Source organism: Quercus robur, chromosome 4 (assembly GCF_932294415.1).
Source record: "Quercus robur chromosome 4, dhQueRobu3.1, whole genome shotgun sequence".
NCBI classification, from domain to species: domain Eukaryota; kingdom Viridiplantae; phylum Streptophyta; class Magnoliopsida; order Fagales; family Fagaceae; genus Quercus; species Quercus robur.
The window spans coordinates 79,384,458-79,398,425 of record NC_065537.1 but is presented as its reverse complement, the minus strand read 5'-3'; the positions used below and the strand labels follow the sequence as shown (position 1 = coordinate 79,398,425).

General features: G+C 33.8%; 1 protein-coding gene across 8 annotated transcripts in view; it reads right to left on the bottom strand.

The window, feature by feature from the left end:
- LOC126723926 (cellulose synthase A catalytic subunit 3 [UDP-forming]) overlaps window positions 1-8,540 on the bottom strand; it is a 108,506-nt gene extending 99,966 nt beyond the window's left edge. For 2 of the 8 annotated variants that reach the window (XR_007654517.1, XM_050427943.1), the window contains exons 1-15: window positions 8,123-8,457; window positions 7,593-7,747; window positions 6,942-7,137; window positions 6,398-6,618; window positions 6,155-6,272; window positions 5,856-6,063; window positions 5,237-5,503; window positions 4,746-5,091; window positions 4,512-4,649; window positions 3,988-4,113; window positions 3,685-3,897; window positions 3,222-3,486; window positions 2,714-2,916; window positions 1,620-1,970; window positions 592-1,024 (exon numbers count right to left, since the gene is read on the bottom strand). Coding sequence is in view for 5 of the 8 variants with exons in the window: in XM_050427943.1 (XP_050283900.1) it covers window positions 592-1,024; window positions 1,620-1,970; window positions 2,714-2,916; window positions 3,222-3,486; window positions 3,685-3,897; window positions 3,988-4,113; window positions 4,512-4,649; window positions 4,746-5,091; window positions 5,237-5,503; window positions 5,856-6,063; window positions 6,155-6,272; window positions 6,398-6,618; window positions 6,942-7,137; window positions 7,593-7,616 (3,109 nt within the window). In the remaining 3 variants the exon portion in view is untranslated. Of the gene's footprint in view, window positions 1-143; window positions 1,025-1,619; window positions 1,971-2,713; window positions 2,917-3,221; window positions 3,487-3,684; window positions 3,898-3,987; window positions 4,114-4,511; window positions 4,650-4,745; window positions 5,092-5,236; window positions 5,504-5,855; window positions 6,064-6,154; window positions 6,273-6,397; window positions 6,619-6,941; window positions 7,138-7,592; window positions 7,756-8,122 lie in introns of those variants that run through there. The other 6 variants (XM_050427942.1, XM_050427941.1, XM_050427946.1 and 3 more) reach the window with 6 other exon arrangements.
- Between the last annotated feature and the right edge of the window lie 5,428 nt (window positions 8,541-13,968).

Sequence of the window (13,968 nt, the reverse complement as noted above, 5' to 3'; positions counted from 1 at the left end):
CTTTTGCTTGGTGTTGGGAAGATTGTTCATAATAGAAAAGGAGCTGGGAACCACTTTGTTTTGGCCTATAAATAACACTGCACATATCAAGGCTATGAAAATACTCTCTAAGTATCAAACAAAAAGATACCGTGGGTAATGGATTGCATATAAACTTGTGGAATATATAATGAATAATTAATTGGTTCCAGAAGCAGTGTCCAATTTTTTTAGAATATACCAAAATAATACATAAAAATCACTCCTGTACCAACAAAATAATTTTCTTTGCCACCTATCATCTACACATAATGTAAACTTCACATAGACAAACAAGCTCAAAGACATAAAGTTAAAGCCAAAATATGAGACACTTACATATCTCCTTACCTCTGAAACTTGGCAAGGACAATAACTTAAAAAAAGAATTTTCAGTCTTCAAGTTGTGTTATTTTTGCCTCTAGCAGTTGATTCCACACTGCGTAACATCTGGACCGGTAACTCTAGTGGTAAATGGATCTACTCGCACCCATAACAATGAGAAAATTGAAGCGAGGAGAATTGACCAGACAACAACAATGGTGGGTGTCCGGTTCTGGCGACCCATCAAACCTTTAAGGAAGGGATACAGATGGACAATCACCCAAAAGGCAAAGAAGAGCTTCCCAAAGAGAGGACCCCATGATTGGTAACCGCTGTTGATGGCGTAGGAAATCCCTGCAACGACTCCAACCAAGTTTATGATAAGGAGAGTTGTTGGTGGGATGAGAAGGGTTGTCCACTTGAACAAGTACAATTCAGCGAAGTCTCCATCTTCATCTGATGCCTTGGATGTAACTGTGAAGTTGGTGTCAATACCAGCAAGTACTTTAAGCAAACCTTGGAAAACGGCAAAGAGATGGGCTGAAACACCACCAATGACCCAAAACTGCTCATTTCTCCACCACTCGTCAATTCCAACACCACTCCACCTCATCTCTAGGATACCGGTAGCAAAGATGGAAAGAAAGAGCGATATAAACCATATACTTGCAATGTTACTGATCTGCAAGTTGAATAAGCCAAGCAAAAAAAATTTAGCAGATACTAGAGACTAGCATTTTGAGACAATATTCATAATATACACAAACAGGAACAAGTAATTTTTTTTCTTCTTCTCTCATGGAGAAACTTTCCCCCAAGCACAAGAAAATACAGAACAGTTTTTATATTTCCATCTTTTATCTCTTTTTCACAACAAGAGAGGTGTCCATGGTGTTTTTACCGACTTTGCCTTGCTCATTCCCCTCCAAACCCTTTTATTTTGAAAACAAAAACTAGCAAGAAGCATGTGTTCCTTTCCAATATATACCATAATTCCTGTAAATCCTACTATTCTTAATTAATAAATGCCATGCCAGGGTATTTGTGAAATGTTAATTCATTATGGTGAATTTTTATCTGTTCACCATTTCATATTTTGAAGCAAAATCACAAACAACTCCCCAAATAACAAAACACTGTAAGCTCTTGTAAGACGCAGGGATTGCAGAGGGTGATGCTAGGGAAAAGATTATTAAAAAAAAAAAAGAGCCCTGTTGAGATAATAATGACAAGGACACCATCATTGTACAGAAAATGAGTTTGGTTATATAACAAACCTGTGGAATAATGAACTTGTTTGTAAGTAGACAGACAGCCGGCAAAGTACAATACATAAGAAGAGGAAGGGCAGTGATTGGATAGATGGTGGTGTTGATATATGCGAACCTCTCAAGCCATTTAAGCCTGCCATTATAACCGTACCAGATAGGGCAATGTCTACTGAGAAGAATTTCCACAGAACCTAAAGCCCATCGAAGCACTTGGTTCAAACGATCTGACAGATTAATAGGAGCAGACCCTTTAAAGGCTGGGCGCTTGGGCATGCAGTATATTGACCGCCAACCACGAGCATGCATCTTAAATCCTGTCAGAATATCTTCAGTAACAGAGCCATAAATCCATCCAATCTGCAGTTCAAGACACAAATATTGATTAGAGAAAATGAAATAAAACAGCAATTTACAAAAATTATCAAAAACCCGATCCACCATGTGCAGAAATGGGAAGACTGCACACATAGAAATGCACTCTATAAGCCACAATGTCTTGTTTGTCAATTAATAGATGGTTACTAGAGGAAACCAATACCAGTGCAGAAATGCTGAGAAATTTCAAGGTAGGTAAGAGAGAGGATTGAAGGAGGGAAGAAAAAGGTTTAGTGTAACAAACTTTTATCAGCATTCAAATTTCATTTAAAAAGAAAAACCTGGTCCTGGTTGGGAGTGCCTTAGTGGTGGATGTTTCTTATTAGCTGATATGATGTGGCAAGCAACAAGGAGTCCTTATAGATGTGGACAAATTCATTGTGTGGCGTGCACCAATCTTTAAACAAGTAACCTTGTACCTTACTCAAAGTTTAGGGAAGAAAATGCATACCAAATTTTAATTGCCAATAACTTGTAGTTGCCTATACTACAAAAACTAAGGGTCTGGTTTATTTTTCTCCTTTTTCTAGGCATCTAATCATATCATGATATTAAAAGTATGTATAACAGTATTTTACAAAAGTAGGTATTGTTCCTATTCCTTTCAGACACATACAAAAATGTTGCAAATCTCTAAAGCCCGAGGCATATTCTGCTTAAAGGACATCTTGGTAAATCAAAAGACTAATAACAAAGTTAAAGAAATAAATAACAAGATATCGTACCTCAGTTCCCCATTCTGATTTGTCCTCATAACCACAGCTGATGACATGAATAGCCTCTTTAAGAAGAGTTTCTGGTGTTGCAGATTGTGGAACACCACCATTCTCCATAAGTGTAGACGCAACAAAAACAGCAGACTGACCAAACCTTTTCTCCAGGCTCATTTGGGACATGAGTAGCGACTTTTCATCGTCAAATCCAGCACCTGAATTTAAAAAGAGTAAGAAAATGTTAGAATCAAATCTAAAAAAATTATGAGTTATAAGATGCCATGGATATTGTACAAATATAGTTTCATGAATGACAAAGTTGATTTTAGATCTTGTTTATGTATTAAGGTTTACCACTCAATAAGAAGCAATCATTCTCTCCTTTTAAACAAGTAAATGAGGAATTTATTACATTGTCAATAAATTCAAGATGACATGGAAGGATTTTGACTGGTTTATAATTTATTTTATAAAAAAAAAATACCCAAAACAATAAAGAAATAATATTCAAACAATGTACCTTCCACACCCTCTTCTATATCCTCTAGACTGAAAATAGGCACAGTGGGGTCTACATTCTTGCTAGATTTCTTCTTGTCTGAACCCTTTTTACTAGACTTTGAACCCTTCTTTCTTGACCCACCACAAAGCGAAGATAAAAATCCAGCTTTCTTATGCTTAGGTTTGAGAGGTGGCTCATAACCATATAAAGCTGTTCTATTGAAGACGCATCCAGTACCCACATAAACAGGGCCTTGAATGCCATCCAGACCTCTCAAGTTGATCTGAAATTTAAGATGATAAATATATTATCAAAAGATGTTTAGCAAAAAGATAACAAATAATTTTGAACAAATATCAAATGTTTTGTCCAATCACAAGGACATCAAACACATCACACAAGCGAACACAATTAACACCATTCAATAACATCAGATAGACACAAAGAATCCATCGCTTAAATTGGAGGATGTTAGACTTACATCAAAGAAGACAGTATTTCGGTTGGCATATCGATCATTCCTATCAATACCATCAAACCTCTGTGGAAACTGAACGTAACAAACATGTTTTCCAAGGTTGGGATCCATTAGGAAACACATAGCTTCTCTCAAGGCCTTGCTGTTATTTATGTAGTGATCACAATCAAGATTCAACAAGAAAGGTCCATTGGTAAGCACTGCTGATACTCGAACCTGAAAGAGAGTATTGAACACTAGAGGTAAGATAAATGTAGAAATAAAGAGAATGCAAAAACTCTGGAATTCATATTTTTAACTACTCACAAGTGCATTCATAGCACCAGCCTTCTTGTGATGTTGAAAACCTGGACGCTTTTCACGAGAAACATAAACTAAACGTGGAAGCTCATTACCCTCAGCGTCAAGCCCTCCACTTTGGCCCAAGAAAACCTGCACATAATGAAATAGACAAAATCTTACTAAGTAAATGATACTCCTGCAAGAGAGAAGATAAACTTGTCTCCACTTTACACCCTAATTGGAAAAAAGATGGGTGGGGGGAAGAGAACGGTACTTCAAGGAAAAAATCTAAGCAGTTTGTTCTATGAACTTCAAGGAAAAGTTGCATCAAATAAGAAACACACTCAAACCATTACTGAATTCCAACAAGCAATAGGCTGACAGTTTTAACCACAAGGAGTAGTATAGTCAGCTAGGAACCAGGCCTCATGAAGCAAAGGTCACTTGTTTGAACCTCCCTTCCCCACTCCCCTTGGGGCCAAAATTTACATATTAAAAACAAGTAACTTACAATGTTCAGCTTTAAAACAACATGAAGGAGAAGCTACCTGGATCATTCCTGGATGGTCTCTGGTGTTGTTTCCAGGCCATGGTGTACCGTCTTGCATAATCCATCCTTCTTCAGGAATCTTCTGTGCCTTTGCAACAAGCCCGTTAATACGGACTTTAAATTCTTCATATTCTCTCTGCATAATGAGACAAAGTAACATTAGAAGGATGCATCTACGTGCGGAAAATGGATTGGCAAGATACATCAGAAATTCAGGATGGTAAACCCTTACCTTCATAGCTCTACGATCTTTGACAAATGATGGTTGAACCTTATCTTTCAAGTAGTCAATCTTCTGTGCAAAGTACCATTCTGGAGCCCGAGGCTCAATGTTATATTTCTTGGAGAAAGGAACCCATTTCCGTGCAAATTCAGATGTCTCAGCCAAAGCTTCAAATGTCAACATAGCAGCACCATCATCAGACACATAGCAAGAGACCTTGTCAACTGGGTAGTCGACCGAGAGAATAGATAGCACAGTATTAGCTGTCACAAGAGGAGGCTCCTTCAATGGATCGACAGTACTGACAAATATGTCAACTGCAGCTAATTGTGATGGTTCTCCCTCACGATCATATCTGTAATGTATATTCCTTTGGAATTAAAACTTTATATATAATATGAAAACATCAAATTGAAATGACACAGTTACTTGAGACACATTAATGCAGGCTTAATCGCTAAGTACAATAAATGAATGTATACAGCAAAAGATATTCTCACCTCAGAGCAAGCCTGTCAAGATATGTTTCACGGTTTACAGGCAGCCACTTGGGGAACTGATCCAATATCCAGGACATTGCAAACCAAATCTCACAAATCACAGATATTAACCACAGAGCATAGGCATTGGGCACAGGATTTGTTATTCGATAGTGCAAAAAAATGGAGAGAATAATGAGCCGCAGAACAATGACCATCCTATAAGGGTTTATCCTAGAAGATGGAATAGAAACCTTTCTTGAGAGAGGCTGCCGAGCTTCATCATTCCTGCAAAACAAAACCATACATAGCATTAACTGCAGCCCTTTTCTATATTGAACTTAAGAAACAAGCAATAATAACAGAAATTAGACTTGGGAAAACCGACTCCATAGCTATAATTAGTTTACTTTTAGAACTCTATTTGCAATTATTGCTAATACCCAAGGTTGTCCCGTAAAATGGAATTATCATCTTTTGAGATTTCAGAAGTTGTCCAATAGCAATAAAGCTGATGTAAACAAAGCAAACCACAAAGTTTTGAACTAGCTACAAAGTACCAACAATTACAAAGAATAAAGCCTCAATAAAATCTGAAAGAGCACCCAACAGTCTGTATTTCAATCAAGAGGGAACGTACAGTAAAGAGTCATCCACAAGCACATCGGTGCTGGCATCAATATCACGGTTATCACCAGCACCCCTTTCAGAATTGGCTTGGCCGGTGCTCATTGGAACAACATTCTTTTCCTGCTTCATCTTCCAGCCATCAACTCTTTCTTTCCAGGCTACATTTCCTAATCCTGGTGAACCAAATTCCCTTACCGGATCCACAACCCTAATATTAGCTGCAGAAAAAGTATAATCAAGAATTTCAAATCAATATCTGATAGCAACTAAACACAGGGTACATAGTACATGCAAAGGATAGAGACATACGCGATTGATTAACATCAGATGAATAAGGGAGAGGATGGATACGCTTCCCGCCACCACCAACTCCAGGAGATGCCATAGAAAGACGCTCAGGTGATGCAGCAGACAATTCTCCAGAAACCTACCATTGGCTGGAAGATTAATTACACTTCAAATGCATCCCCCCCCCCCCCCTCCCCCCCAAAAAAAATAAATGAGGGAGAGAGAGAGAAGAGAGAACAGCATATCATAAGGTTATTGAATTACCTCTGTTCCATTGGTGAGCAAAGGAATGTGGTTGTGAGAAACCTCTTTATCATAACTGGGAGCCCCTACATCCTCCCCCCGTCCATATGTCATATGCCAGCTCAACATGCGCTCTGCAATCTTTTGCTTTTGGTTTTGATCTTCCAAATTGTAATTGAAGTCACTGCCACCATCATCAGCATCAGCATCCTCTTCTCTATCCCCGAGAATTGCAGGACTTCCTAAAATCAACAAGATAAATGGCAACAATTAAACAGTCAGAATATAGTGATCAGAAGATATCCACTGCTTTTTAAATATTGATAGTGTCACCAGCAATACCAATGAAGTTAATTTTTTTGCATTTGTATTTGCAGTTTCACTAAGTTCACAGACAATTTCAAAGATTAGCAGATGACACACCTAAACTAGTTGGGTGCAGTTAACTTTGCAGGGTGGGATGGGATCATAATCTTTTACAATAACACAACTTTTTCAAACTCATGTTCATTCCCATGTTTCCTAGTGTGTGGAAATTTTTTCAGTTATTTAATATCTAACTTACCTTTGTGTCTTTTGTATCGGGTTTTGCACTGAGGGCAAGACTGATTCCCATCCTTCCTCTCATACTCATAGCAAGGTCTGCAAACAGGAAATGCGCAAACATCACAGGCAATGAATGGCTCACCATCTACAGTCTTCCCAACATTATCGCCACAGATCTGGCAGACTTGTCCACCCAGGGTCTTTGAGGACTTTGCCTGAGTTATCACATTAAAAGACATTCCAATCAACAATTAGATACTGATCACATCAATTTGAATCAATCAACAGAATAATATAAGCTTAACTAACGTACCCAACGTCTATAGCTAACAAAAATCAGAAGGAAACTAAAAGGACACAGGCAGAGGTCAAATTTCAGTCTCTAAACGAATTCTATGCCCCATCTGGTTGGTGACCAAATGTAGAATAGAGAAATTAAGAAACTAAAGAAACTTTTACATTCTTCATTAAATGGATCATTACAATTTCCACTCAACTGAGACTAGTGCAACTATGTTACTACGTTGGTGGGCAAGAGATTTCATAGTTTGAAAACCAGAACAACATCAGAATTTAATTTTCAACATGTGACCATCTCATTTTCTCAGTTATCTCATCAACAAAAGAGAGCACAGATTGCAAATTAGAGCTAAAGTTCTCTGACACTCACCGCAGTTTCTCCTTCTGATTCCATTGGCACCAGCTTCTCTTTGCCCAGATGTGAACAATGGATCAAGCAGGTTCCTCAGTCTCAACAAGATCTAATGCATAACTCAGAGCTCAATGCTTCAAAAACACGCCTCTTTCTCAAATCAAAGCCCAGATCTGCACAACTGTGAATCAGATTTCCTTTTCAACAAGCATTCTCTACAGTCATCAATTGCTTACGTAGTTACAAAAATTCCAAATCTTTATTCTCAGTTTGGTTGCTAAGAAAAATTGTGGGAAAAAAATTTTACAATCTTTGAGCCTTCACAAGACTCTGTCCTGAGGAAACAAAGTGTTTTTACTCAACCAACCTAGTACAGCTCACTCTTTTCCTCGGTTTTCTCGGCAACCAAACAGAGTGTCTATCAGTAAAATCAATAAACTACACAGTCAAGTAGTCAACAACACATAAAATCTTAATTCAAATGCAATTGTTACAACAAACCCAGATGCCAATTTTCAATTTTCTCAACAACAAAACACTAAACTTACCTCAAACCAAATCGATCAGACTGAATTTTCAATGAAAACCCAATTGAATTCCTTGCCCCAAACAGCCAAAATCTCCACCAGATCTCAAAACCAAGAGACACCCAGATGGAAAAACTGGGAGAAAATGAAGCCCAAGAGAGAAAGATTTGAGCTTGATGGACTTAGAGGTCGATCTGACCCAAGTAAACCAAGCAATGCTAATATGCTATCCTATGCTATGCCCAGCTGTCTCAGTGTGTGTGTGTGTCTCTCTCTCTCTTTGTGTGTTCGGCTCAAACAGTGAGTGTATAGCTGTTAAATGGTTATATATATATAATAATGAAAAAAATGACTTCAAGAGGACGAAAGGGACACAACAACTACAACTACAAGCTTGGACTCACCGACACTCTCTCTTTCTGTGTTGTTTAGAGAGAGAGAGAGAGAGATTATTGGGTGAACAAAACACAGATCATACACACTCCAATCATTTGAGCCTCTAAAATTATCTACTGTCTGAGATAAAAAAAATAAAAATAGAAATTATCTACTATTGTCTCTTTTTTCTTTTTGGTAAAAATAAAAATGGAAACTTTATCACAATGAAAATATATCATTTGCTATACTTATAAATTTTTTTTTTCATTGGAAAATATAAAAATATTGGTATATTAAAAAAAATTAGACTTTAAAAAGTTGTCTATTCTATTTATAAGATTAATCAACAAAAAAAAAAATCAAACAAGCACTAAGTATACCAAGAAAAAAAAAAAAGAAGAGGAATTTTACAATATCTATATAAATTTGGGTATGGTAATCCAAAAGTAAATTTGTTGTATTTGACTCAAATTTCATTGAGTAGCAACTTCAAAGTTTTTAAAAATACTTTATTTTATTTTTCCTTATTATTTTGATGATCAAATAGAGTTTATATTAAATCCGATGATAGATTTAGATTATACCATGTCACAATAAAAACTTGTGTTTTTTTTTCCTTTTAATTTTCATTTTGTTGCCATTTTAAGAAACATGGCAGTAACTTTAACTTTCATTAGTAACTTATGTTATAATAAAGAGTAACTCTTCCATGTGCGTTGCTATCATAGACACGTCCTTTAAAAAATTTGAGGTACCATAGAAAGCTCCCAAAATAAAATAATGCCAAATTTTTCCTCAAAAAACTTTGGAGTATTCCTTTTATCTTTGGTAGAATAATTGGGGTATTCATGTCTAACCTTATATGACCAATTGACCATGTTCAATGTATTTTGATCATTAAAATTAAGTCAAATTAAGCAATTCATGACTATTAAATAAATCATTAGTTAAAATAAATGGATACCCCCATATGATTTTAGTATTAGCTATGACCACATTCATCTGTTTTTAAGTGTTTTAGTCTTTATAATTCATGTTAAGATAAATGAAATATTAAGATTATGACACTTTAAATAAGCAATTCTAATCATAGTTAATACCGTAACCTTAAATTACAGTACAAGGACCCCCCCCCCCCTGCCACCAAAAAAAAACCATATATACATAGAATTATTTGGGGGAAAACTATGCTTGAAAATAAAATATTAAGATTGAAAATTGGAAAATTAAAACCAAAAGTTTACTATTTAGTTAGGGGTTTGACTATCCTTGAATTGAAATAAGCAGGTCTAATCATTTCCAATACCATACCCAAATGGTTAATATATGTGTGTATATATAAATATCTTTTATTGTTTTAAATTTATTTTTATTATATTTGCAAATGAGAATTTGGGAAAGGTATGAGGTTAGGCAGATTTTTGATTTAGGAAGTGAAATGTCTTTGTAAAAGACATCTTCAAAAGGAGAAACAAATAAATAAATACAACCAGGCAAATTGAGTTGCTTTAGTTTAGTTTATCAATCTAATGAAATATATAAAAGTTAGAGTCACAAAACATAGATCTATTGATCTAATAAATTATTAACAATATTACTAAATAATTGCAATCATGGCATATATTATATGCTAAAAGCATAAGCGGTTGAATCATTGACATATTAAAGTATCATGTACCCAATGAAAAAGGTTGAACAATATCGATTAAAAAAGGGGAAAAGAAAGAAAGAAAAGAAAAAGGTTGAATAATATTGATTTTAGTTACTGACCACGTTTTAATCATTTTGCAAAAGAAAAAGTCAAAAACCATTGAAATTAAAAGCTCATTTGGTTTTCCGTCGTTCCGTGTAATTTCATGGAATGTTTAGTCCAATAATTATTTCCCTAAAAAAATTAATTAATTTTTTATTTTTAGGGATAGTCCAATAAATTTTCAAATCTCTGTTTTTCTCTGTCTGGGTGGATTCATTCGTCTTTATAGTTCTACAATAAAGAGAAAAAGGAGTTGATTGAGATTGTTAGGAAATTAGATGGGTTGCCTCACTAATTGAGAGAATATGTAACCTCAAATTTATAAAGAGGACTTTGAATTGTGATTTATAACATGCTTAAATGCATTTAATTTGAGAGAATTTGTAATTTTTTAGACTTCAAATATTTGTTCACTTTATTTTTTAACTGTAACGCTCGGTTTATTTTGATGAAAAATTTTGTGTGAAAATAGTTTTTTTACATTTTTCAGTATTTTGTAGTATCAGAAAAAATAAATGTAAGGAAAACTATTTTTAATCAATAAAAAAGTTTAATTATTTTTTATTTTTTAAAACAACTCTATTTTACCGCTAGTTTTATATATATATATATATATATAATTTGAAATCTATGGCGTCTACTTCTGATAATTGTCATATTTATCATTAAACCAAGATACCAATCGGTTTATTTCATAACATGCAAAATAAAAAAAGTTAAGAAATTGTTACCATCAAATATTAAAAAAAAATGGGATTATTATATGGAAAATATTTTTTTTTAAATAACTCATTTTCTAAAAAACACTAACTTCGAAAGGTATAAGTAAACTATTGAAAAAAATCTTTTTACCACTTGTTAAGAAAAGAATATACAATTCGTTATCCATTGAAAGCAATGGCTGATTTTAGCCAAATGGATAAAGTGTATCACATCAAAAGGAACTCACCCTAGTCCTGAACCTGCAAATATGACCATGATAATGAGGCTTGGAAAAGTAATGTCAACCGACTGAGTTAATATGAGGCAAACCAGTATCCACTGAACTATAGTACCTGCAGCTCTCTATCGTTTTCGTTTTTATTTTATTGCTTAGCTAGATTTTGATATATATATTGGGTGGTCTTAGCTTTTCTTGATTGAAATGTCTTTCTCTTTTGTTATATCTTCTTCTGCAGATGAATGTCACATTCATGTGGTCATATAATTAACTACTACAGCCCCACCATTTTGTTTAGATTATTGATTCACCAACTCCATGTCTCAATTATATAAAAAAACAAATTTGTTGAAATAAATAATCTACCAAACCATTTCAATTACAAGGAGGGTTCAACAACAACATATAATTGTGGAAAAAATAGCATTGGAAATGATTTTCAAGAGATTTTTTTTTTCTTTATAGAAAGATGGAAGTATAATATAATTTACTCCACTTGAGCTTTATTTCACTTTTTAAAATAATAAGTAAATAAATAAATATATCAGATTCTTCTTAAAAAAATAATATAAATATGACAGATATTATTTTATTGATTGTTGTAAATCTTAATGTAAAATCCCCTTTGGAAAATCTACACATCATTTGCTGAAGGACAATTCCACAACACGTGCAATATTCTCAGGTTCTTGAGTGCAAATTGGACAATAGCCATCAAATAATATTTTCCTTTCTTGCTAAATTGATTATTGTGAACAACATGTTCATAGGATAAAGTTTGTTAAGCCTATAACTCCGTTCAATATTTTTTTATTGGATTTGAATTTTGACAAAAACCCACTATTCGATTACATTTTTTTCTTATATTCTTTATATTTGTAAAAATTTTAAAAGATCAAAGATCAATAGCTACGTCATCAATTAAACATTTTTATATTCTAAAATTATGTTTAAAAAATAAATTTATAGAAAAAATAGTAAATAACATTCAATTGATATGAAAATTGCACATCTATGTTGAAAACATAAAAAATATGCAATCCAACTATTAAATCTTCAAGCTATATTGTCGTGTTAATTTTTTTAATAGAACCTGTAGCCTTAAGCTATAACTAAGTTTGTAGTCCAATTTTATACATATCCATATAAGCTCTCCACGAGAAATTTTTAACTTTAGGAGTAACCTGTAAGATCCATATGCCTAGCTAGAATTTCTTCAATTCTGTAGCGTCTTTGGCACTGGACTACGCGTTACTCTAAGAAGAAAAGTATGCTTATATTACACTCAAAAGTACCTTAGTCTTGGTACATAGTACTACATATAATTATGTCTTGAGCATTAATGCATTATGATAGATTAGGGAAACTTTTTGAACCAAAGTCATTTATGAGTTATGATATTGCTTAAAATTTGTTCCATAAGCGGATAAGCCCATTTCATATTTTTGGCTGCTCTTCATTTAACTCGGAAAGCCATAGTCACATCATGTATTACAACTAAAATTGTTATTTAAAGTCATAATTTTAAATTTGAAAAAACGTGACTTAAATAGGTCATTCATCATCCATCCATCAACGGATGGCTAGTTTAACCTTGCTTAAGCAAGCAATCATCCCAAAATAGGTCATTCCATTGTGCTTTCACTTACTATTTGTGCGTATACAATATATGTTTGTCTATATTTTACGTATATGTCTATACATATGTTTATTAAAAGGATAAAAAAAATATACCATTAGTCACTAAACTTTAACCAATTAAAGATTTTAGTCCCAATGGTTTAAGTGATTGCTTTTATTCTTAAGTAAAAAACTTCAATATCTAACAAACTTAAAGCGATTTGTTGTAGTCCCCAACGTGTCTAATAGAGTGATAATGTTTTAGTTATTAGTTTGGATCCAGCTGAAAGTGGAGTCTGCGTTTTGCGTTTTTTCTTTTTCTTTTTTTTTTTTTTTTTTCCCCTGCACCGTTTCTGCTTTAGGGGGACAAGGGTACTGTTCATACACTGTTTGACACTGTTCATACACTATTTGGCACTGTTCACAGCTTAAAAAATATTAAAAATGGGTCCCACGATACTATTCACACATTTAAAAATAATTTTGCTACAGTGTTTTCAGTTTTCAGTTTTCAGTTTTCAGTTTCAGCAACAATAAGTTCAATCCAAACAGACCCTAAAAGTATTGTTTAAATTTCCAGTACACAATTAGTTTATGGACTAAATAGGCACCAACAATGTATTCAAGCATTATATGAGAAAAATGGAGAAAACAATGGGTTTTAAAAAATCACATAACCAAATTTGGGATTCCAATGTTTATTGAATTTTATTGCCACGTGTCCAAGGTTTTTATTAGAACTTTGTGTAGAGCAGTAGAGCTGCTTGTTGTTGGGCTTCCCAGTGACCTTGATTGATCAATCTTAATTTTAACAATTTCCATATTATGGTGAATTAATTACATGGTATTCCCCCAACTTTTTTTATTAAAACATAATATTTTTCCATTCATTTTTACTCATTCTTCTTCTCTTAATATATTTTCTTAATTATTTTTTTCTTCTGCAGTATATTATATGGAGTTTTGAAATTCCTTGTTTCACGGTAGACTAAAGGCAAGGAGGTGAAGTCACGCTAATCCAACATATGCACTTATTAAAACAAATCCGTAAAATCCTGTTCCATTTTCGAATACTTAAATTTTAATAATAACAGTTTTGGTAACTGATGTTTCAAATTTTCCTTTTTAATTTTGTCCATTTTGTGTATTTTAGTGAGATTCTTATGGCTAATTTTA